The sequence below is a fragment of the Triticum urartu genome, chromosome 1A (genome assembly GCF_056163025.1).
Source record: "Triticum urartu cultivar PI428250 chromosome 1A, HENAU_Tu73, whole genome shotgun sequence".
Taxonomy (NCBI): Eukaryota; Viridiplantae; Streptophyta; class Magnoliopsida; order Poales; family Poaceae; genus Triticum; species Triticum urartu.
The window spans coordinates 593163669-593190204 of NC_141873.1; the positions used below are offsets into that span (position 1 = coordinate 593163669).

Here is a 26536-nt window from a genome sequence, read left to right on the forward strand (position 1 = left end):
ACTAATATATCCATCTGTCATGTTTGAATAATAATTGCCATGTTGTAAATATTTGTAGAAACTATGGACACCGCCCTAGACGAAGCAAAAGAAGCATTGTTGAGGGACATAATCGCAGAAGGAAGTGATGTCGTCTCGTTGTTTCTCAACGACACCGATGGTCTGGAAGGAGAGGGTGAACAAGCTGGCTACGGTGACCTAATGCCGGTGCAAGAAGAAGAACATGAGGACGGCTCCGGTGACCCAATGCCGGTGCAAGAAGGAGACCGTGATGACGGCTCCGGTGACTGAACCGAGTCCAACCAGGTATATATATTAGTTAAGCCTGTGCTGACTAGCTGATTGATGCATTCATTGTTTTGGTATGTACGCATATTAATTAAGTCTTTGTTCTTTTTTCTAGCCCTCCAGATCGAGCACAACTTCGGTAAAGAGACGAGGCCCGAAGAAAAAGTTCAGCTCGGATGAAAAGTTTGAGATCATAGCAATCGCGCCCGACGGCCAACCGATTGAACCCATCCGAACAAAGAACGCATTTGTTGCTCAGTGCGGGGTTCTGGTTAGGGACAAGATCCTAATAAGCATCCAGCAATGGTTTAAGACGGCTACAGAAGACCCTGAGGTGTCTTATGTCAATGATATGCAGAAAAATGATCTTTGGACTGAGCTGAAGTCAAATTTCACCCTACCGCCAGAGGATAATCCAGAGAACCCAGTTAAAGAGAAATTAATCAAGTCTTTTGCTCTTAAGAGGATGGCAGAACTATTCAGGAGGTGGAAGAAAGAGCTGAATAAGTTTGTCGAAAATAATGAGACACCAGAATTCAAGGGCAGATATGAGAGGATCAGAAATCACTGGCCCGCATTTGTGGCCCACAAGACATCGGAAAAGAGTAAGAAGATGTCGGCGACAAACAAGCAAAATGCTGCGAAGAAGAAGCTTCACCATCGCACGGGGTCAGGTGGCTACCTCGTAGCCCGGCCTAAGTGGGCCAAGACTGAGAATGATCTGGTTGATAAAGGGATCGAACCAGAGACAATTAGCTGGCCAAACCGTTGCCGGACTTAGTTCTTCGGGGCTGGCGGAACCTTGGACCCTGTAACAGGGAAGTGCATTTGGACGAACGATCAAATGGACATACCAGTCAGGAAGCTTAAGCAGTATATCAAAGTAGCGCAGCTTCCAGACAGAGAGAACGACGAGCTCACAATGGCCCTCGAGAATCGTGAGCACCCTGGACGGACACGAGGCACGCCAGGCTCCATTCCGTGGAAGGTTGGGTTTCCGAATGCAGGCGGTTACAAATCCCATGAGAGGAGGAAAAAAGTGCAGCAGACCCAAATGCAGGCGCTGCAAGCAAGGGTAGACACGATAGAGGAACGAGAAGCAAATCGCAGCAAACGTACTGCCGAAGCCTCCCCCGAAGCTACCCCGCCATCTCAGCGCAGAAGCAGCGTGGCTTCCACCGAGCTGCTTCAGCCGGAGCATGCCTTGATGGCTCCTGCCAGCTATCCCGCGGATGCTATCACGGAGTCTCAAAATTGCCACCTTATGACGCAATGGATGAATTTGAAGGTCAAGGCGGCTGTTGGCTCTGTTTATCCTACTGAACCCGGCGCAACTTTTCACTGCCGGCCGATTCCAGAAGGATATGCTAGGGTGATGGTGGATGAAATAACGGAGGGATTTGAGGACCTCCAGCTTGACCACCCTACCGGTAAAGGGGAGACTCGGCTGGGATCTGCTCTGAAGACTCCATGCCTATGGCGGAAGGAGCTCATCAACCTTCCGAACTGGATGCCTCCTCCTCCTCCTCCTCCTCCGGCGAGTCAGGGCACTCTGCCTCCTCCACCACCTCCTTCTCCGCCTGCGCCGACGCGCCCGAGCAGCCAGCCTCCTCCTTCTCCGCCTCGTTAGCAAGGGCGGAAGAGACCTGCCGCCGCTCCAGCTGCTCCGGCGCGTCGTAGTCCTTCTCCTCCGCCTCGTAAGCAAGTAAAGAAGACAACCGCTCCGTCTGCTTGGTCGGCGTCTAGCAGTACAACCAGAGGCGGGAGGACATACAGATTCGGTCCTTCTCTGAAGACTCCAGAGAAGTTACCATATGAGAGGACCCCGGAGGAGAATGCCGAGATCACGCGAACCGAAGTGGATGACTGGTTTCAAGGGTTGAGAGCAAAAAGACATCCACCTCCGGAGGAGAAGGTAGATCCGGTGAAAGTGAAGCGCACTCTGGCTGCCCTGGCAAAACCACCCAAGTCTCCGCCGAAAGGCAACTATGAGCGCATTATTGCAAAGACATGGGCCGAAGAGGAGCGGTCGGGAAGTACAGTCAGTGATCAAAGGCTGAAAAAACGACGAGCAGATGGGACACAAATTGCCTAGCTCGGCGAACAAGCGAAGCAATCATGCCCCCCCCCTCAAGGTGCCTAGCGACATCGTCGATCCAAGGATGGTGCCCGGTTATGGCAATGTTGACGATTACCTGCCCGACGATGTACATTATGATACCATGGAGGTGCAGATACATAGATACGAGTACGGGAAGCCTCTCGTCAAAGATGAAAAATCTTTAACAACGATGATGCGAAGATTACATGATTGGTACTTGAAAATCTGCAGAGAGTCTGGGGGGAGGACTACTTTGTATGCGAGAGTTAAACCGGAGCATGACCTCATTGGAATTGAACTGTTGCATATTCCATTTGAGGAGTTCTATCAGTTTTTCAATCAATTGGCCCTCAATAAAACAACGATCACCTGCTACTGTCTGTAAGTACTACTACTTCTGTCATTAAGTCTCTCTATATAGCTCATCTCTTTCATTGCATGTATTTATAATTATCCTCACTATATTATGCAGAATGAAGATCGCCGAATTGAAGAAAAGACAAATCGGTGATATTGGGTTCATTAACACATATCTCATAGATGCAACTCAGGTTAAATTTCATGCCGCAGATACCGAGGCCAACTTGCTACGATCATTCAAAAAAATGAAAACAAAGATATAATACTCTTTCCTTACAACTTCGAGTGAGTGTTACTGTCTTGTGCATATTCGGTTTCCCTTATATATTAGTCCAGGTTATAGTAATGTAATTGATGAGCTATGCATGCGTGTGCAGTTTCCACTATATTCTCCTAGAGATTAGGCTTGAGCAGGGAGTAGTAACCGTCTTGGACTCTAAACCAAAAGATCCCCAGGAGTATGCGGACATGACTGAAATCCTCAAGAAGTAAGTTAAATCGATCATTATCCACCATATCAGCAACTTTGTTCATTTCCTGATATCAAGTAATTGTTTTCTTTGTCCGGCAGGGTTTGGAGAAAATTCACCAAAACAGTTCCGGGACTGCCGAAGGAGCTGGAATTTAGACACCCGAAAGTAAGTACTATAGTAGCATGTTCCGCGCATCTCCTAGTGATTTAAGTGCTAGTTTCATCAATACCATTTAGCATTCTTGCTTATCAGTTTGATTGACCTCTATTTCTTGTAAAGTGGTTGTGGCAGGAACAAGGGAATGATTTTTGTGGATACTACATCTGCGAGTCCATCCGCCACACGACCTGTGAGCGGGGCAGGTAATCTGACGAACAATATGAAGTACGTAAATAACAAGATTCACAATTTTATTTTATTACCATCATTTGTATTGAGTTTCATTCATTCATATATATATATATATATGTATTGACCCCCTTCTTCAAATTAGATGTTTCGGAAGCGGGATGAACTCCTAGCACCAGCTCGCATGCGAGCAATTCAAGAGGAATTGGCGGCATTCTTTCTTGACCAAGTGGTCACTGAAGACGGAGAATACTATGTGGACCATGAGTCCGTATGATTATATTTGTAAGAGATAATTATTGTATATATGTAGCCGGTAGTGTCGGATAGATATACGAGAACTTGTTGTTCGACCAATCACTCGGAGAAGGAGAGGTGGTCGATATCACTTCTCTCTGTATGCATATATGTTCATGACGATCTTCTGTTTCCTTCGTTTGCTTACTAGATAACTAGCGTGTCTAGTCCTCTCTATACGTATGTATAGTACGTAGCGTCGACCAAGCATGGATGTAAGAGAGGACACTTCTCTCTATTAATTATAGCTAGCTAACACAATATATGAAACACCTAAATTAACCCCCCAAAACCCCCCAACCCCCCCCCCCTTCAAAAAAAACAAAAACCCCGGCCACAGAAATGCTGACGCGTGGATGCCTATTGGTCCCGGTTGGTGCCACCAACCGGGACCAAAGGGTCTCCTGCCTGGGCTCTGCGCACTGCCCACGTGGAGGCCCATCAGTCCCGGTTCTGGATTGAACCGGGACTAAAGGTACAGGGCATTAGTACCGACACTTTAGTCACGGTTCAGGAACCGAGACTAAAGGCCCTTATGAACCGGGACTATAGGCCCTTTTTCTACCAGTGTAAGAGATGCATAATGTGGTATTGCGTTAAAGCGGGCGAAAGCTTCGCGTCCCAGCAGTGCTTGATAGCTACTTGAGAATGGGGCGATGTGGAAAGTTAGCTGTTCGCAATGAAAGTTATCGGGGGAGCCGAACATAACTTCTTGCCGGAGAGAACCCATGCAACGGCCATCCAGGCCTGGCGTTACCCCTTGAAAGGAGGTTTTGCTATGGCGAATTTTTGTTGGGTCTATCCCCATGTTGCGGATTGTGTCCTGGTATAACAGGTTTAGACCACTGCCACCGTCCATCAGGACATTTGTAAAGTGGAGTCCGCCGATTATTGGATCTAATACCAAGGTAGTCCAGCCTACATTCCGGATACTTCTAGAGTAATCCTAATGGTCGAAGGTGATTGGTTTTAACAACCATTGGCGAGACTCCTTTGGGATAGGCCGTATGGCGCGTATCTCTGTTGGTGCCATTCTGTTCGTCACGTGAAGTAAGTTTACTGTTTTGACTTCTTGTTGGAAATCCTTTTGTTTCCTGGTGCTCTGCTTGTGGGGTTTGTCGTCGTCCTCACTTGGTGTGTCGAGCCCCTTGTGTTCGGCGTTGAGTTTGCCGGATTGCTTGAAGACCCAACAATCTCTCTGGGTATGGTTCGCATGCTTCCCGGGAGTACTGTGTATTTGGCATATCTTGTCCATGATTTTGTTTAAATTGGATAGCTCGTCCCTGTTATCCTTGAGGGGCGTCTTTCTCTGATTCTGCTGCGAGCTTTTGAATCCGGCATTGACCGCCGTGCTCTTTGGGCTGTTTCCCTTATTCCGGCACTGGTCCTTGCTGCGTCGGGGTTTTCCGTTTCCATCCCTAACTTTGGATGTACTTGGGTCGCTGGTGCTACATCTTGCCAACCAGCTGTCCTCTCCTGCGCAAAAGCGGGTCATGAGGCATGTTAATGCAGCCATTGTTCTTGGCTTTTCTTGGCCGAGGTGTCTGGCGAGCCATTCGTCTCGAACATTATGCTTAAAAGCTGCTAGGGCTTCGGCGTCCGGACAGTCGACTATCTGATTCTTTTTAGTAAGAAATTTGTTCCAGAATTTCCGGGCTGACTCTCCGGGCTGTTGAGTTATGTGACTGAGATCGTCTGCATCCGGAGGGAGGACATAAGTCCCTTGAAAATTTTCCCGGAAAGCATCCTCAAGCTCTTCCCAACTTCCAATGGTTTTTTCGGGAAGGCTTTTGAGCCAATGCCGAGCTGGTCCTTTAAGCTTGAGGGGTAAGTATTTTATGGCGTGGAGGTCATCTTCTCTGGCCATGTGTATGTGGAGGATATAATCCTCGATCCAGACCCCAGGGTCTGTTGTTCCGTCATACGCCTCTATGTTTACGGGCTTGAATCCCGCTGGAAATTCATGGTCCAGCACCTCATCGATGAAACATAGGGGGTGTGCGGCACCCCTGTATTTGGGTGTGCCGTGATGTTCGGATATTTGTTGTGTTGCATTGCTTACTAGAGCTTGCTTTCTTGGCCCGTAGATAGATCTGGCTGGGCCGTCTTTTTGATGCGGATCCTTTGGTGGATCACGTGCCGGCTTGTGTGCGGCGCCGCTTGCTGCTCCATGCTGGCCATGCGGTCGTCTATCCGACCGGGTGGCTTTCCTATTTTTTGACTGCGGAGGCTCTAAGGCCTCCTCATCAAATTCAGGCAGTAGCTTTTGCTTTGGATAGCTTTTTGTGCGGCGACTGCCGCCATATTTGTCTGCGGTGTTGCATACTTTGCTCCATCTGATTCTGAGTGCATCTTCCGCAGTTTTGAGCTTCCGCTTCTGCTTTTTCAGGCTACGCGCAGTGGCGACGAGCCTTTTGTGGAGGTTCTTCTGCTCCATGAGTTTATCTGACGAAAGGTCGTCCGGACTGTTGTTTTCGCCCGGGACGGGGTGTTCGGTTTGTTTATCCAAGTTGCCCTGTTCGGACGCTTGCTCGAAGGCATGTTCGTCGTCCGCCGGCTCGTCCTGCTCTATGGCTGGGTCTGTATGGCTGCTGTCTCTGTCGAGGCGGGGCTTGGAGCGGCGCTTACATCGCCGCTTTGATTGCTTTTCGGGTGAACGATCCCTCGTTGCATCCCTGTGTTCCTCGTCGTTGCTTCCTTTGGGTGTGTCCACCATGCATACATCATGGGATGAGGTGGCTGTCCAGTGCCTTATAGGCGTTGGTTCATGTTCATCTCCTACATCGTCGTCCATACCGTCGATGTCTTCGGAGTCGAAGTCGAGCACGTTGTTTAAATTATCGAGAGTGGCTACGTAAGTGGATGGTGGGTGGGCTTTGAATTTCTTCATCATCCGCACCCCAACCTTGTTGACCATAGTCCGGGCAGGGCTCTCCTGATAAAGAGAGAGACTTTAGTGAATTCAGAATATCGCCGAAGGGCGAGTGCTGAAAGATGTCTGCGGCAGTGAACTCCATGATCGGCGCCCAATCGGTTTCGATCGGTAGGGGCACGGAGGGCTCGGAGTCTGGAGAGGAGTCCGGCTCCTTGGATTCACGGGCTTCACAGAGAATAGGGCTAGGGTTCGGCTCGATCGCCGTAGAGATTGCAGCCCCCGAGGCGGTGTCCAACCACCCATCCTCAATTGGCGTAGTTGGCTCCGAATTAAGGGTCGAAGCTGATGCGGGTGCGGCCTCCAGGGCACTGTTCGGCGGCAGAGCAAGATCATGCCCATCGTGACAGTGCGGCGCGCTCGGCTGCGGCTCAAATCCGTCGAAGATCAAGTCTCTGCGGAGGTCGGCCGTGTAGTTCAAACTTCCGAATCTGACTTGATGGCTAGGGGCATAGCTTTCGATCTGCTCCAGATGACCAAGCGAATTGGCCCGCAGTGCAAAGCCGCCGAATACGAAGATCTGTCCGGGGAGAAAAGTCTCACCCTGGATCGCATCGCTGTTGATGATCGGAGAAGCCATCGGGCCTAAAAGTGACGACACAGAGGAACTCTCAATGAAAGCACCAATGTCAGTGTCAAAACCGGCGGATCTTGGGTAGGGGGTCCCGAACTGTGCCTCTAGGTGGATGGTAACAGGAGGCAGGGGACACGATGTTTTACCCAGGTTCAGGCCCTCTTGATGGAGGTAAAACCCTACGTCCTGCTTGATTAATATTGATGATATGGGTAGTACAAGAGTAGATCTACCACGAGATCAAGGAGGCTAAACCCTACAAGCTAGCCTATGGTATGATTGTTGTTCGTCCTATGGACTAAAACCCTCCGGTTTATATAGACACCAGAGAGGGCTAGGGTTACACAGAGTCGGTTACAATGGTAGGAGATCTACATATCTGTATCGCCAAGCTTGCCTTCCACTTCAAGGAAAGTCCCTTCCGGACACGGGACGAAGTCTTCAATCTTGTATCTTCATAGTCCAGGAGTCCGGCCGAAGGTATAGTCCGGCTATCCGGACACCCTCTAATCCAGGACTCCCTCAGCTCTCGTAAGGGGTGAAGTCAGTATCCGGCTCCATCACCACTGAGAGTGCGGCCTCCATGGAGGGGTCTATCCCCCCGCCCTGGGATGGCGCAATTTGCTCCGGATTGAGGGCCGGAGTAGTTGCAGGTGTGATCTCCCGAACAATGTCCGACGGCAGAGTTACGTCATGCTCGTCGTGATGGTGCGGCGCACCTGACATGAGCTCGAATCCGTAGAAGATCAAGTCTCCGTGGATGCCGACAGTGTAGTTTAAGTTTCCGAATCTGGCCTGATGGCCAGGGGCGTAGCTCTCGATCTGCTCCAGATGGCCAAGCGAGTTGGCCCGCAGTGCGAAGCCGCCGAATACGAAGATCTGTCCGGGGAGGAAAACCTCACCCTGGACCGCATCGTTGCCGATGATCGAAGGAGCCATCAAGCCTTACGGTGACGGCACAGTGGAACACTCAATGAAAGCACCAATGTCGGTGTCAAAACCGGCGGATCTTGGGTAGGGGGTCCCGAACTGTGCGTCTAAGGCGGATGGTAACAGGAGGCGGGGGACACGATGTTTACCCAAGTTCGGGGCCTCTCGATGGAGGTAATACCCTACTTCCTGCTTGATTGATCTTGATGATATGAGTATTACAAGAGTTGATCTACCACGAGATCGTAGAGGCTAAACCCTAGAAGCTAGCCTATGGTATGATTGTTGTTGTCCTACGGACTAAACCCTCCGGTTTATATAGACACCGGAGGGGGCTAGGGTTACACAGAGTCGGTTACAAGGGAGGAGATCTACATATCCGTATTGCCAAGCTTGCCTTCCACGCCCGGGAGAGTCCCATCCGGACACGGGACGAAGTCTTCAATCTTGTATCTTCATAGTCCAACAGTTCGGCCAAAGGATATAGTCCGGCTGTCCGAAGACCCCCTAATCCAGGACTCCCTCACTCTCTTATTTTACAAGGTTTACATAAAGAGGGAGAATGCCGGCAGCTGGGATTCTGGGCTGGAAAAAGGAGCAAATATTAGAGACCTATTCTGCACAGCTCCAAAAGCCCTGAAACTTCATGGAAGTTATTTTCAGAATATATAAAAAATAGTGAGCGCAAGAAGTACCAGAGGGGGCCACTCACCAGCCACGAGTGTGGGGGCGCGCCCTACCCCCCTAGGCGCACCCCCTGCCTCATGGTCCCCCTGGTGGCCCTCCGATGCCCATCTTCTACTATATGGAGTCTTTCGTCGAGGAAAAAATCATAAGCAAGCTTTCGAGACGAGACTCCACCGCCACGAGGCGGAACCTTGGTGGAACCAATCTAGGGCTCCAGTGGAGCTGTTGTGCCGGGGACACTTCCCTCCGGGAGGGGGAAATCATCGCCATCGTCATCACCAACGATCCTCTCATCTGGAGGGGGTCAATCTCCATCAACATCTTCACCAGCACCATCTCCTCTCAAACCCTAGTTCATCTCTTGTATCCAATTATTTTCGCTAAGTCTAAGATTGGTACCTGTGGGTTGCTAGTAGTGTTGATTCCTCCTTGTAGTTGATGCTAGTTGGTTTACTTGGTGGAAGATCATATGTTCAGATCCTATATGCACATTAATACCTCTCTGATTATGAACATGAATATGCTTTGTGAGTAGTTACATTTTGTAACACCCTCGATGCGACTATAGCTCCCACGTGTCGAGGCACGACTTAGAGACATAATCGCATTGAAGGCATATGTCGCAAGTTAGGCAATCTTCACAACATCCCTTGTAACATAAGTAATAAAGGGGAGATAACATAGTTGGCTTACACTCGCCACGTCAATCAAGTACATAAATAACATTACATCATCCAAACACTCATGGCCCGACTACGGCGCCAAAATAAAAGAGAACCCAACATGTGACACGGTCCCAATCACCCCCAACTGGGCACCACTACTGATCATCGGGAAAGGAAACATAGTAACGTTGAGAGTCTTCGTCGAACTCCCACTTGAGCTCACACGCGTCTCCTGGAGCGGAATCATCAAACCCTGCATCTGGTGTAATAGTAATCTGTGAGCCACAGGGACTCAGCAATCTCGCACCCTCGCGATCAAGACTATTTAAGCTTATAGGTAAGGCAAGGTAAAATATGAGTGGAGCTGCAGCAAGCGACTAGCAAGTATGGTGGCTAACTTATACGCAGAAGAGAGCGAGAAGAGGAGGCAAGGCGCGAGCGAGAAACTAGAGAGCAACCTGCGCAAAACATTACTCCAACACCGTGTCCACTTCCCGGACTCCGCCAAGAAGAGGCCATCACGGCAACACACTCAGTTGATGCATTTTAAAGTAATTAAGGTTCAAGTTATCTACAACCGGACATTAACAAATTCCCATCTGCCCATAACCGCGGGCACGGCTTTCGAAAGTTCAATCCCTGCAGGGGAGTCCCAACTTAGCCCATGACAAGCTCTCACGGTCAACGAAGGAATAGACCTCCTCCCAAGACGTTCCAATCAGACTCGGTATCTCGGTTACTCAAGACAACTTCGTCAATGGTAAAACAAGTCCAGCAACACCGCCCGCTGTGCCAACAAATCCCGATAGGAGCTGCACATATCTCGTTCTCAGGGCACACCGGATAAGCTAAGCATACGGGAGCCAACGTAACCCAAGTTGCCAAGGGACAGCCCCGCACGGTGCTCTAGGTTGGACCAACACTCAGAGGAGCACTGGCCCAGGGGGGTTAAAATAAGATGACCCTTGAGTCCGCGAAACCCAAGGGAAAAGGCTAGGTGGCAAATGGCAAAACCAAGGTTGGGCATTGCTGGAGGAGTTTTATTCAAGGCGGACTGTCAAGGGGTTCCCATTATAACCCAACCGCCTAAGGAACGCAAAATCCGGGAACATAACACCGATATGAGGGAAACTAGGGCGGCAAGAGTGGAACAAAACACTAGGCGAGAGGCCGAGCCTTCCACCCTTTACCAAGTATATAGATGCATTAAGATAACATGGCAATATAATGATATCCCAACAAGTAAATAAAAGATGTTCCAACAAGGAACGGTCTCCAATCTTCACCTGCAACTAGCAACGCTATAAGAGGGGCTGAGCAAAGCGGTAACATAGCCAAACAACGGTTTGCTAGGACAATGGTGGGTTAGAGGTTTGACATGGCAATTTGGGAGGCTTGCAAGCAAGTGGTAGGCACCGTAGCAATGGCATAGCAAAAGAGCGAGAAAACTAGCATAGCAAAGATAGTAGTGATTTCGAGGGTATGATCATCTTGCCTGCACAGTTGTCAGAGTTGACTGGATCCTCGAAAGCAAACTCAACGGGCTCCTCGTTAGCGAACTCGTCTCCTGGCTCTACCCGAACAATACAAACAAGCAACAAGGATACAATCAACCACGTGCAAGAACAAGCAATATGATGAAATGATGATATGCTATGCGGGATGCGATGCGGGATGCAAAATGCAAGATATGACAGGAAATGCATGAACCTGGCCTCAACTTGGAATTCCAAGGGTGCCACTGGAAAGATGAGATTAAATCGCTTGAAAAAGATATAAAGAACGCCGGAATCTGAGTTACGGTTTGGAAATGGCAAGCGATTCAAAAATGACACCGGTCTGCGATTTACAGCAAGTAGGCATCTAAATGCAATGAAATGAACATGCTACAGCACCCAAACATGACAACAAAATACATGGCAGGGTTGCACACAAGATGCTTAACAAAAGTCTAGCACTGAGATACGGCCAAATCATCAATTAACAGGTTCAAACAAGCATGGAAAAAATGCAAATGGCAAACAGATCTCCGACTTAGTGAAATCAACACTTGTCTGGAATTTCAGATCATATAGCCCTCTTCGGAGCAACGAAACAACATGCTACATGACCTGAACATGACAAAGAAAGACATTGCATGGAGCTACTCAACAAGCTTAACAAAAGTCCCTTAGTGACCTTGAGCCAAAAGGGATCACAAAATATACTAACAAGCACACGAACATAGCAAAAACATAATCAGTTTTCAGACTTAGTGAAAACTGGGACATGCTGAAACATAACTCACGAAGGCATGTTTACGAGCTCGATGCACTCACCACGGTGCAAGTCATGCCAAGACAAGCATACATCCCTTAAGAAGGCACAAAATGCAAGCTAGACATAGCAAGAACAATAGCATAGCATGCACGGATCAATTACAAAAACGTCGGCATAATCGCAAAAAAGTTGACGATCTGCCCAGATTCGCAACGAAGCAAAAGTAGAGCTCGATTGACTCAAGCTAGGGTGCTCCATAATTGCAAACAAAGACATGGATGGATAGAGCACTACAATATTAATAAAACATCCTTACTGATCATCCTCAAAAGAGGCACGGATCACTAGGAAACAACAAGAACATATGGCATCATGAGATAAACAATCCCAGGACTTAGTGAAATCACTAAGTCCCTGAAAACAGAATTAGCAAGTGCACCACTTTGCAAGCTTGCACAAGTCACAACACACATCCTAAAAATACATGGGTTGCATCTCTGTAGAGATGACAAAACCCTTAACAAAACATATGTAGAACTCATGGGCATAGCATGCACACAATAATCATGGCATAAATGACAAAAGTGCTAAACGGAGTAGCAGATCTGACAATTAACTCAAGTAGCCCTCTTCTAACAGCATTTCGGGCATCAAGATGAGCTCAAATGAAAATTATGCAATGGAATTAAATGATGTACTCTCTGAGATGAACATTTTGATATGCTATATGCTTGAATCGGAGCTACGGATACAAAGTTACGGAGCCTCGAACATGGGCATATGAACTAAAAATATCCGGGACTTGCTGAAAAAAACTACCCCGGATTAGGGTTTACTGTAGCAACCCCGATCCAGATCTGGATCGCACTGCTCACCGGCGCGTGGAAGCTGAGGACGGCGGGGACGAAGACGGCGGCCGGCGGAGGCGAGGTCGCCGGCGGCCGGGGCGGCGGCGCAGGGGCCCACGGCGGCCGGGACGGCTCGCGGCGCTCCGGGCGGCGGCGGCGGTCGGGCGAGGCGGCGACGGCGGGGCGAGGCGGCGGCGGTGGCTGCGGCCGGCGGCGACGGCGGAGCGAGGCGGCGGGGAAGCGGCGCGGTGCTCCGGCCGCCGGAGTGGGCGAGAGAGGCGGCGCAGCCTGGCGGCGGAGGAAGCGGGCTCGGGGGGCCTCCCGCCGGCTCGCCGGGCCGGCGGCGCGGGGCGGCGACGCCCGCCACGTGGCGCCCCCTGGTAGGCGCGGGCGGCTGCGCGGACAATGTCCGTCGGCGCGACTTTTTGTCCGGCGGCGCGCGAAGACGAATGGAGCTAGGGTTTCGGGGGAGGAGAAGATCCGGATTTCGGGGGTTCTTTAAAGAGACATAGAGGGAGCTAGGAGAGTCCAAATGAGGTGCGTTTTTCGGCCACGCGATCGTGATACGAGGCTGCAACACACGAGGCCTTTTCGGTCCCTCAGTTAACCGTTGGAGTATCAAACGAAGTCCAAATGATACGAAACTTGACAGGCGGTCTACCGGTAGTGAACCAAGGCCGCTTGGCAAGTCTCGGTCCAATCCGGAAATGTTTAATCCCCACACACGAAAGAAAGCTAGAAATGACCACCGGAGGAGAACGGAGCGCCGGAATGCAAAACGGACAACGGGGAAAATGCTCGAATGCATGAGACGAACACGTATGCAAATGCAATGCACATGATGACATGATATGAGATGCATGACAATGACAACAACACACGGAGACAAAAACCCGAACCCGAGGAAATAAAATAACTTAACGCCGGAAACGGCAAGAGTTGGAGTGCAAATAGGGAAAGTTACATCCGGGGTGTTACACGTTTGTTCCTGAGGACATGGGAGAAGTCTTGCTATGTAGTCATGTGAATTTGGTATTCATTCGATATTTTGATGAGATGTATGTTGTCTCTCCTCTAGTGGTGTTATGTGAACGTCGATTAGATGACACTTCACCATTATTTGGGCCTAGAGGAAGGCATTGGGAAGTAATAAGTAGATGATGGGTTGCTAGAGTGACAGAAGCTTAAACCCTAGTTTATCCGTTGCTTCGTAAGGGGTTGATTTGGATCCATATGTTTCATGCTATGGTTAGGTTTACCTTAATACTTTTGTTGTAGTTGCAGATGCTTGCAATAGAGGTTTTTATAAGTGGGATGTTTGTCCAAGTAAGGACAGCACCCAAGCACCGGTCCACCCACATATCAAATTATCAAAGTACCGAACGCGAATCATATGAACGTGATGAAAACTAGCTTGATGATAATTCCCATGTGTCCTCGGGAGCGCTTTTCTCTATATAAGAGTTTGTCCAGGCTTGTCCTTTGCAACAAAAAGGATTGGGCCACCTTGCTGCACTTTATTCACTTTTGTTACTTGTTGCTCGTTACAAATTATCTTGTCACAAAACTATCTATTACCTACAATTTCAGCACTTGCAGAGAATACCTTGCTGAAAACCGCTTTTCATTTCCTTCTGCTCCTCGTTGGGTTCGACACTCTTACTTATCGAAAGGACTACGATAGATCCCCTATACTTGTGGGTCATCATCATGCTCTACCGTCCAGGTTCTGCCGAGGGTCGTATGTATGACCCCGAGCTATTTTGTCTCTGTTTTTTCTTTGGGGTGAGGCGGGTTGTTGTTCAGATTGAGTTGCCGCTTTATCCCGACTGCATAGTGGTCGGTTAGCCACATTGTCCCGACCACGTGGTACAAGTGCCGGCACCCTCATCGAACTGAGGTAGCAACCTGTGCTTAGGGTAACCCTTGGTTGTGTGCTTGGGGTCGTATTCTTCGGCCACTAGGATGTCTATCCATCTATCCTTGAGCAGGTCTTGGTCAGCTTGAAGCTGCTGCTGTTTCTTATTCAGGCTCCTTGCCATGGCTAACAGCCGGCGTTTAAGGCGCTCCCGCTCAAGAGGTTCCTCGGGCACGATGAAATCCTCGTCACCGAGGCTCTCTTCGTCCTCGGAGAGCGGAAGGTAATTACTGTCCTCCGAGTCTTCATGTATGGCCTGTTCATGCGGGCTATCGTGCTCGTCCTCTAGTTCGTTCTGTTCGGATGTTGCCCCAACAGGGGCTTCACTGTCTTCGGCATCGTCCGGGGTGTTGTCTCCGGTGTCAGTATTACTTTCTTTTGCACGGCGTGACTTAGAGCGGTGCCGCTGATGCCGGCGTCTGGGCTGTGTCTCAAGAGGTCTATCCTCAACTGGATCTTCTTTGTCGTCGTCGTTAGTTTCTTTAGGTGTATCCACCATGTATACATCGTATGAAGAAGTGACCGTCCCGCGTCCGGTGAGTGGCGGGTTTCGGCCCTGCTCTTCTTCGGCATCGTCGTCTATACCGTCGAAGTCTTCGGAGCCGTAATAGAGCATGTCGGTTGAGTCCTCGACAGTGGCTATGGAGTGGGTGGCGGGCGGTAAGCGAGATTATCCATCATCAGCCCCTAGTTCCAACCGAACATAGTTTGGGTGTGAGTCGCCCGCCAAGGACAGGTTTTTCAATGAGTTTAGCATGTCGCTCAAAGGCGAGTGCTGGAAGATGTCTGCGGTGCTGAATGCGAAGATCGATAAACGATTAAGTTCGGCGTCCACGGGCTCGCATGGTTTGGAACTTACAGCCGGAGACGAGTCCGGAGTTCCGATGGTACATGTGTCGTGTGAGATCGAGTCTATGTGCGGCTCCAACACCGTGGAATCTATGGCCTCCGTGGTAGGGGTCGATCCTCCCATCCTTGGATGGCGCAGTCTGCTCTGAATCTAAGGTTAGAGCGGTTATGGGAGCTGTCTCCTGGATGCGGTCCGATGACAGATTTAGGTCATGTCCCTCGGGGTGACCAGGAGTGGTAGCCGCGGTCTCGAATCCGGCGAAGATCAAGTCTCCACGGATGTCCGCAACGTAGTTCAAGCTCCCAAATCTGACCTGATGGCCAGAGGCGTAGCTTTCGATCTGCTCCAGATGGCCAAGCGAGTTGGCCCGCTAGCGAAACCGTTGAACACGAAGATCTGTCCGGGGAGGAAGGCTCCCCCTTGGGCAGCATCGTTGTAGATGGTTGAAGGAGCCACCAAACCTCTTGATGACGGCACGGTGGAACTCTCAATGAAAGCACCAATGTCGGTGTCAAAACTGGCGGATCTCAGGTAGGGGGGCCCGAACTGTGCGTCTAAGGTCGATGGTAACAGGAGACAGGGGACACAATGTTTTACCCAGGTTCGGGCCCTCTCTATGGAGGTAATACCCTACGTCCTGCTTGATTGATCTTGATGAATATGAGTATTACAAGATTTGATCTACCACGAGATCGTAATGGCTAAACCCTAGAGGTCTAGCTTGTATGGCTATGATAATGAGTGTCCCCTCCGGACTAAGTCCTCCAGTTTATATAAACACCGGGAGGATCTAGGGTTACACAAGGTCGGTTACAAAGAAAAGAATCTTCATATTTAGTCGCCAAGCTTGCCTTCCACGCCAAGGAGAGTCTCATCCGGACACGGGTGCAGTCTTCGGTCTTTGTATCTTCACAGCCCATCAGTCCGGCCCATGGCTAACAGGCCGGACGCCCGAGGACCCCTTAGTCCAGGACTCCCTCAGAGGGCCCCCTCCAAAATGTTACGACCGCGGATAAATGTTGATTGGGTCCTACTAATAATGCGGTGCGCTACCGGGGTTAAACGAGTCGAACACGCTTTGGAACAAAATTTGAAAGGGGCGTTAATAAATGCAATGGGTCTAAACTGCCTAATGTTATCTGCGCCCTGCACTTTTGGAATTAACGAGAGAATTCCAAAGTTCAGACGGGAGATGCCAACCTCCCCGCGCATGAAACCGTTGCACAGAGAGAATATCGGCCCCTTGAGCGTGGACCAAAACCGCTTAAACATGGCAACGAGCAGCCATCAGGGCCTGGGGCCGTGTCAGACTTTATGCCGAGGAGGGCGGCATCGATTTCTTGGGGGAGGAAGGCCAGGCCCAGCTCCTCGTTTTCAAGGTCAGAGACCGTGAGCACCGGATCCCATAAATCCGCGTGAAGTCTTGCTAATGGCTGCTCACTCGAGCCCGTCAGCTGCATATAGAACTCGTAGACGTGGCGCATGATGTCCGATTGTCGGAGTAAGAGCCCCTGCTTTGACTGCAGACGCAATATGGCACATTTCCGACGCTGGCCATTAGCATAAGCATGGAAATATTTAGTGTTCGCATCCCTTTCAGCTTCCACTTGAGACCCCCTCGTCTACGCCAATATTCCTCCTCCGCCCGGAGAAGGGCCTCCACTTGGCCCTCCAGGGCATAGCGATGAGCGCACTCCTGCTCGGAATCTAGCTGTGCGAGCTCCGCGACAATACTCTCCCTACGCAGTTTGTTGTCCCGGCCTTGATTGGCCCCACAGCCTTTTATGGACACTCGAAGACCAGCCCCCATCTCTGTCCGGAACTCCATGGGGCCGTTGTAGGCAGGCGTCCCATTTCTGCCTAAAAACAAGTGGCCACTATCCTCTTCGACATAGGCATAGTTTCGGTCTCATAGGGCTTTATTGTTTTCTATATGTCTTTTTTATTTCTTATCAGGTTATGCTTGTGCGCATCGTAATCATGCAGAGGCCGCATGTCACTCGTTATGCTTTCTATCAGGTTGGTGCTACATTATGAGAGAGTTAACAAAAACACCCTTTATCAACCAAAAAAAAACTCCCTCTTCGTCAACGGGAACAAACAGACACAATATACACATACGAACTTACTAAATGTGTTCATTTATTCATTCATTATTTTCACCAGGCATTGCTTACAACAAAAAGGTAGTAAATGTCTATCTTGTCTCTGAACTCAAATACACAGACAGGCATATATATGTATGTAGTCAGAAGAGCCAATTCATTGTTGTACTTGTAGGGTGAAAAACAAAATAAATAAAAGTCGAGTTAGTGATCTGAGTCTGAATCTGAGATGGTATTGCTTGATCCATGTAGTAGGATATGTGCTTAGCTGGAAAGAAACAAACAGACAGACGGGCCCATTCATCAATGTTGAGGAGTTGTTCAGCCACCCCCGGAATTGGAATTGGAGTTGGAGTTGAAATTGGGTCTCTTGAGCTTGACAACGAATTCTTTGTCGTCGTGGTCATCGTCGCTGCTATACTCAACTCTTCTCTTGGCCTTGGCGGCGGAATGATCTGTGTTGTGACGCGCTGTGGAAGAAGAAGAAACCAGTGGTACCGGTTTCTTCCAGCTCTCTGCAGGTTTGTGTTTGGTGACAGTGGTGGAATTTGGCGACTTGATGGGGGTCCCTGATTTGATCTGCTGCTGCCGTTTGAGCTTTCTGTCATAGGCTTTCTTGGCTCTCTCCGGAGATAACAGCCCATGCTCCATTAACCTGCAATATGTGTATGTTGTGTCTGTCAGGTAAGAATCACATACATACATACATACATACATACATACATACATACATACATACATACATACATACATACAGGTGTCACTGTTGTTGCTTTAGTAAAATATTGGTGGAGTGGAGTAGTAGTACTCGGCAGCAGTATACGTAGTAAATTTCGAAGAGGGTACATTTTTGAAGTGTGTGTGTGTGTGTGTGTGTGTGTGAATCATCAGGGAGGGATAATTCAGAGTTTGAGAGTGAAGTTGTTTGTGAATACTAGTGTAGTAATTAGGTAGCTATTCGTGATGTGTGCAGGGAGGGAAGAGCTAAGGAAGGATTTGAGTGACATTCAGAGAAATCAATGGATCAATCAGAGACTAGTACTCTACTAGTAACTGGGTTGGGATTGCAGCCTACTCTACTAGTAACTTGTGGGCAAGCAGCAGTAAGTGGCGATTAATTGGTGGAGCAGAGCAGAGGAGAGCAGAGGCAGAGACGTACCAGAATTCGGCCATGTCGCTGGATGGGATCTGCTTGGAGAGCGATTCGTAGAAGATCCTCAGGGGCTCCCTCTGGCAGCCAAGCAAAGCCAAATTCCATTGCAAAAAAGGGTTCCCAAATCAGATGCTTGAACTGGAAGCATACAAGTATGATAAGTATGATGAAAGAAGAAATTGTACCTCCTCTGGGGTGTCGAACTTCTGGCCGGTGAGGGAGAAGACCTTCTTGGCCTTGGCCTTGGCCTTGCCCCGGCCTCTAGCTGTAGTAGCGGCTTTCTTGGCGGCGGCGAGCTTGGCCCTGGAGGCGGCCAGCGATATGGATCTCCCGGATCCGCCTCCTCCTCCTCCTCCTTTACCCTGCACGCACGGCAAATCAAAAGAGAAGAGAAGAGAAGAGAAGAGAAGAGAGCAATTACTTGTCGTATGTATGTAGTGTATTATTAGCAATTGAGGTTGCAAGAGATGATGATGAAGAAGTAGAATAGAGGAATTGAGAGAGGCGGAGAGGAAGGAGAGTAGAGACAGACCTCGAATCTGGCCTTGGACAAGGACGACGACGACATCTCCGGCACCTTCTTCAAGCAGCCTCAACAAGAAGAAGAAGAAGAAGAAAGAGGAAAGGGGAAATTCAGATGAGGAGCGGTGCTGTGCTGTGCTGTGCTGTCCCAAGGACAAGGACAAGGAGAAGGATATAATAGGAGAGGAGAGCAGAGCAGAGCAGGGCACGCGCTTGGCGTGGGTTTCAGTGCCACACGCACAGAAACTTCCTTTCCTTTCCCCACCCATAAACTTCCTTTTCTTAGGCCCGGCCCAACCTACCCAGCCAGCCCAGCCAAGCTAAGCCCACCACTCTTTTTTTTCTTTTGCAGGTAGCTAAGCCCACCACTCCTTTTTTTTTCTCTTTTGCGGGTAGCTAAGCCCACCACTCCAACCCAACAACACACAACTTCCCTTCCCTTTTACTCAAAAAAAAACAACTTCTTCTTCTTCTTCTTCTTCTTTTTTGAGGGGTAACGAAAACAACTTGTTAAAGCATGCATTCCTCATCTATTTTTTCTAGTGTGTGTCTCAAAAGGAAATCTATTTCTTTTTTCTATGGAGGACACACTCACTTTGGTTATGCATGTGTCGTTGGTGACAACAAAGTGGGAGGCAGCCTTCTTTCGACCCCTCCCTCCATCCTGCTTTCTTCTCTTGTGGCCAATACCATGCCATGGGCTCCAGGGGAGGATCTTCTTCTCTACACATTGGACATGTTTGATAGGCTGCATATACCTCGGCCAGGCCAGCGCCGGAAGAAAAAGGCCCGTTCGGTTACCCGCATTCACTGTTGGGCCTGCACAACACGAACATTACAGTCCTCAGCCAGGCCCGAGCGATGCAACCCTAGGCATGTGGGCCTGGGCGGTTGCACGCGTGGGTGCGGTCCCGAGACGTCGTGTTGTTTCCACACACGTCTTCAAAAATTACCCTCACCTCCCCCTCTTCTCCGCTCTCTCCCCTCTTCCCCACTCACACCGGCGGCGGCGACCACCTGAGCTCTACTGCGAATTGATCCAAGACGGTGGCGGCAATCACCAGAGCGACTGCAGACCTCCATCGGAGCGCATCGGCCATGGTGGTAAGACCCTGTCCTCTCTGTACATTCACTGCTTTCGACCCGGGCTAGATTCGATTAGAGCACGCGATTGAAGAGTTAGGAGGGGATTGAACACATCGGGGGGGGGGGAGGATTGACATGAATCAATTCTGCATCTACGGCTACTAGACTCATATGTTATTTTTCGATTACATCGGGGGCGGGAATCGGATTGCCTAGCCGCGGCGACCCTGGAGTCGCGTCGAGCGGCGGGGGGGGTGGGGGTGGGGGTGTAGTCATCTTATTTTCTTCCTCATCGGCTTTGTCCTCATCGTCTTCGTCAAGAACGATGGGTCTTGCACACTCGCCTGCCGCCAGCGCCCTGGACACCATCTGCACCACGTCGTTGTCGGACTCCGACGACCCGAACGTACTACTCTAGTATGCCGAGGCACGCTGGTCTTGAGGTGCCTTGTACTGACTGTACTTGGCATCTTGCCCGCTGTCGAGCGTCGCCGGAATCTGCCTGATTCATGGCCCAGCGCAGGATGTCCACCGACATCGCGCCTTTGGCTGGGTTCAGAACCAGTGTCTCGTCCGGCGTAGCCTTCTTTATCACAGCATCAGCGTCCTTGTGCATGTCATCGATGTTGCTGAAGTTCGAGCACACTTCCATGGTGTGCTCGAACTTCTTGCGGTCACCGAGCGAGCACCCAAGGAAGAATGCCCTCCATCCAATGCCTCAGGGGAAAGAGTTGGGGTTGGAGTTGGAGTTGGAGTTGGATTTCATGCCGAGGAGAGGTGGAAGAGGAAAGGTGGTGAAATAGAGGGGGTTTGAGTGCAGTGCTGAGTTAGTGGGGTGGGTTAATATAGGAGCGTTAGGCTGATATGAATGTATGTTGACCATTGATATGCGTGTTGTTCATAATGCAGATGGACAAGGGCAAGGAGGTGGTGCCATGATACGTCTCCATCATATCTACTTTTCCAAACTCATTTGCCCTTGTTTAGGACTCTAATTTGCATGATTTGAATGGAACTAACCTGGATTGACGCTATTTTCAGCAGAATTGCCATGGTGTTGTTTTTGTGCAGAAATCAAAGTTCTCAGATTGACCTAAAAATGTACGGAGAATTTTTGCGGAATAAATAAAAAGTACTGGCAAAAAAATATACCAGAGGGGGGCACCCAGGAGCCACAAGCTTAGGGGGGCGCGCCCAGCCCCCCCTAATTCCAACTCCACATATACCTATTCGCGGAGAAATAAACAGAGAGAAGGATTCATCGTGTTTTACGATACGGAGCCACTGCCACCTCCTGTTCTTCATCGGGAGGGCTGACCTAGAGTCCGTTCGGGGCTCCGGAGGGTGGAATTCGACGTCGACATCATCATTAACCTTCCTCCGTCGCCAATTTCATGACGCTCATAGCTGGGAGTGAGTAATTTCTTCGTAGGCTTGCTAGACGGTGATGGGTTGGATGAGATCTATCATGTAATCGAGTTAGTTTTGTTAGGGATCGATGCCTAGTATCCACTATGTTCTGAGATTGATGATGCTATGACTTTGCTATGCATAATGCTTGTCACTAGGGCTTGAGTGCCATGATTTCAGATCTGAACCTATTATGTTTTCATGAATATATTTGTGTTTTTATCCTATCTTGCAAGTTATACACGCCTATTACGAGTTATGATCCGCATACCCCAAGGTGACAATAATTGGGATTTTTTCCAGTGATTACCGTAGTTTGACGAGTTCATGTATTCACTAAGTGTTAATGTCTTGTTCCTGTTCTCTATTAAAAGGAGGACTTAATATCCCTTAGTTTCCTTATGGACCCCGCTGCCATGGGAGGGTATGACAAAATATGTCATGCAAGTTCTTTTCCATAAGCACGTATGAATATATATGGAATACATGCCTATATTACATTGATGAATTGGACATAGTTCTGCGTCTCTCTAGGTTATAACTGCTACATGATGAATATCATCCAACACAATTATCATCATTGATCCAATGCCTACGAGCTTTCCACATATTGATCTTTGCTAAGTAGCGTTTGCCGTGTTGCTGCTACACTCACTACAAAACTGTCACTGTTACTACTACCACTGTTACCGTTACTTCCATACTACTTTGCTACTAAATACTTTGCTGCAGATATTAAGTCTTTAGAGTGTGGTTTAATTGACAACTCAACTGCTAATACTCGCGAATATTCTTTGGCTCCCCTTGTGTCGAATCAATAAATTTGGGTTGAATACTCTACCCTCGAAAACTGTTGCGATCCCCTATACTTGTGGGTTATCAAGACCTTTTTCTCGCGCCGTTGTCGGGGAGCATAGCTCTATTTGCTGAGTCACTTGGGATTTAATATCTGTTGATCACTATGAAGAATCTGATAGATACCAGACCCAAGATCATTCCCTCTAAGACGAGGGAAGGTATCGAACAGCCATCACACTCTGCACTTGATTCACCATCTGTTTTAAGTAAGCTTACAACACCACCACCTGCTATTAATCTTGATATGTCGCAAGTAATAGATGATGCTACTTCTGCTATGAATGATGCTTATTGTTGGAAATATGCCCTAGAGGCAATAATAAAGTGGTTGTTATTATATTTCCGTGTTCATGATAATTGTCTATTGTTCATGCTATAATTGTATTAACCGGAAACCGTAATACATGTGTGAATACATACATCGTAATATGTCCCTAGTAGGCCTCTAGTTGACTAGCTCGTTGATCAATAGATGGTCATGGTTTCCTGACCATGGACATTGGATGTCATTGATAACGGGATCACATCATTAGGAGAATGATGTGATGGACAAGACCCAATCCTAAGTGTAGCACAAGATCGTGTAGTTCATTTGCTAAAGCTCTTCTAATGTCAAGTATCATTTCCTTAGACCATGAGATTGTGCAACTCCCGGATACCGTAGGAATGCTTTAGGTGTACCAAACGTCACAACGTAACTGGGTGGCTATAAAGGTGCACTACATGTATCTCCGAAAGTATCAGTTGGGTTGGCACGAATCGAGACTGGGATTTGTCACTCCGTATGACGGAGAGGTATCTCTGGGCCCACTCGGTAATGCATCATCATAACGAGCTCAATGTGACTAAGGAGTTAGCCACGGGATCATGCGTTACGGAATGAGTAAAGAGACTTGCCACTAATGAGATTGAACGAGGTATAGAGATACCGACGATCGAATCTCGGGCAAGTAACATACCGATGGACAAAGGGAATTGTGTACGGGGTTGATTGAATCCCTGACATCGTGGTTCATCCGATGAGATCATCGTGGAACATGTGGGAGCCAACATGGGTATCAAGATCCCGCTGTTGATTATTGGCCGCAGAGATGTCTCGGTCATGTCTGCATGGTTCCCGAACATGTAGGGTCTACACTTAAGGTTCGATGACGCTAGGGTTATAGGGAAAGTATGTACGTGGTTACCAAATGTTGTTTGGAGTCCGGGATGAGATCCCAGACATCACGAGGAGTTCCGGAGGTAAAGGATTATATATAGGAAGTGAGGATTTGGACACCGTAAGTGTTCCGGGCATCGCCGGTAATGTACCGGGACCACTGGAAGGGTTTTGGGGGTCCACCGGGAGGGGCCACCAGCCCCGGAGGCTTGCATGGGCCAAGAGTGGGAAGGGACCAGCCCCTGAGTGGGCTGGTGCACCTCCCACCAAGGCCCAAGGCGCATCACAAGGGAAGAGGGGGAAACCCTATGCGCAGATGGGCCTAAGGCCCACCCTAGGGCGCGTACCTCCCCCCTCTCTCCCCCTAGGCTGCCCCCTCAATCCCATCTAGGGCTGCTGCCCCCCTAGGGTGGGAACCCTAGAGGGGGCGCAGCCCCCTCCCCTCCTCCTATATATAGTGGGGTTTTTGGGGCTGCCATAGACGAAGGTCTCTCTCTCTCTCAGCGCAGCCCTACCTCCCCACCTCCTTGTCTTTCGTAGTGCTTGGCGAAGCCCTCCTGGAGAACCACGCTGCTCCACCACCACCACGCCGTCGTGCTGCTGCTGGAGTTTTCTTCCCCAACCTCTCCCTCCTCCTTGCTAGATCAAGGCACGGGAGATGTCACCGGGCTGCACGTGTCTTGAATGCGGAGGCGCCGTTGTTCGGCGCTTAGATCGGAATCGACCGTGGTCTAAATCGCTGCCTGTATGACTCCACCAACTGCGTTTTGTAACGCTTCCGCTTAGCGATCTTCAAAGGTATGAAGATGCACTCTGTCTCTCTCGTTGCTAGTATCTCCTAGATTGATCTTGGTGACACGTAGGAATTTTTTTGAATTATTGCTACGTTCCCCAACACTTATGATGATGCTAGTACTATGCTTGATGATGATGTGCCATTAGGTGAATTTCTTGATGAACAACTTGCTAGAGCTAAAGATATTGAGAATACTGAAACTGATGAAGTCTTTGAAACTGAAAACTATGAAACACATATTAGATCTAGCTTTCCTAGATATGAATTGCCTGATATACCTGAGGGTTATGTTATGGATGGAGAGGTAGCTAGAGACTTTCTTGCTTGTAAGGATAGAGATGATCTTAAGAAATTCTTTGTCAAGTTGAAAGAAAAATCTTTGAATGCTAGAATGAAATATGATCCAAAGTTTGCTACTTCACTTATCTTTGTAACCGATAAGGATTATGAATTCTCTGTTGATCCTGAGTTAATTACTTTGGTTGAATCTGATCCTTTTCATGGCTATGGATCTGAAATTGTTGTGGCACATCTTACTAAACTGGATGATATAGCAACCTTATTTTCTCATGAGGAAAAAATTTGCTACTACTATATTCTTAAGTTGTTTCTTTTCTCATTAAAGGGTGATGCTAAGATATGGTTTAATTCTCTTTATCTTGGTTGTGTGCGTGGTCCCCAGGATATGATATATTACTTCTCTGATAAATATTTTCCTGCTCATAAGAAATAAGCTGCTTTACAGGAAATATTTAACTTTGTGCAAATTGAAGAAGAGAGTCACCCACAAGCCTGGGGGAGGCTTCTCTAACTACTTAATGCTTTGACTGACCATCCTCTCAAGAAAATGAAATACTTGATATCTTTTATAATGGACTAATTGATGCTTCTAGGGACCACCTAGATAGTTGTGTTGGTTGTGTTTTCAGGGAACAAACTATTGAACAAGCAGAAGAACTATTGAATAATATATTGAGGAATGATAATGATTGGACTCTTCCTGAACGACCGCCTAAACCTACTCCGAAGAAGAGAGGTATTCTATTTCTCACTCCTGAAGATATGCAAGAGGCAAAGAAATCTATGAAAGAAAAAGGTATTAAAGCTGAAGATGTCAAGAATTTACCACCTATTGAAGAAATACATGGTCTCGATATCCCGACACGGGTAGTAGAGGTAAATTCTCTCTTAGATTTGATGAAGGTGATATTCCTTATACTAAGTCTGCTAGTCAATGCTTGAATGAATTTGATAACTTTATTGTTAAACAAGGAAACTTCAATGCATATGTTAGTAGACAATTGAAACGAAATGCTTATATGATTGAACGCTTGAGTGACCATATGTTCAGAACTATTAATGATCTCAAGTGTGTTAGTAAACATGCTTCTATGATAAAAACTCAAGTAGAACAAGTTCTCAAGGAACAAAATGATTGACTTAATGAGATGAACAATAAGATGAATGATCATGCTGTTAGAGTTATGACTAGGGGTGGTAAAATGACTCAAGAACCTTTGTATCCTGAAGGCCATCCTAAAAGAATTAAACAAGACTCTCAGAGAATTAATACTGATGCACCTAGTCCTTCTAAAAAAGAAAAGGAAAGATGATAGGACTTTGCATGCTTCTAGTGAACCTACTGTAGACACACCTGATAATCCAAATGATATTTCTATCTCTCATGTTGAAACACAATCCGGTGACGAACATGAACCTAGTAACAATGATAATGATGATGTTCATGTTGATGCTCAACCTAATAATGATGATGATGTGGAGATAGAATCTGCTATTGATCTTGATAACCCACAACCTAAGAATAAAAGATATGATAAAATAGAGTTTATCGCTAGGAAACATGGTAAAGAAAGAGAACCATGGGTTCAGAAACCCATGCCCTTTCCTCCTAAATCT

The 26536-nt window shown here is 48.3% G+C and overlaps 1 protein-coding gene across 1 annotated transcript; it reads right to left on the bottom strand.

Annotated features, from left to right (window-relative positions):
- Positions 1-17655: 17655 nt before the first annotated feature.
- On the bottom strand, positions 17656-19512 carry LOC125527875 (uncharacterized). The gene is made up of 4 exons (XM_048692378.2): positions 19321-19512; positions 18974-19150; positions 18795-18865; positions 17656-18290 (listed from the first exon to the last, which is right to left on the bottom strand). The coding sequence occupies exons 1-4, from the start codon at positions 19354-19356 to the stop codon at positions 17957-17959; spliced, it is 618 nt and encodes a 205-aa protein (XP_048548335.2). The 5' UTR covers positions 19357-19512; the 3' UTR covers positions 17656-17956.
- Between the last annotated feature and the right edge of the window lie 7024 nt (positions 19513-26536).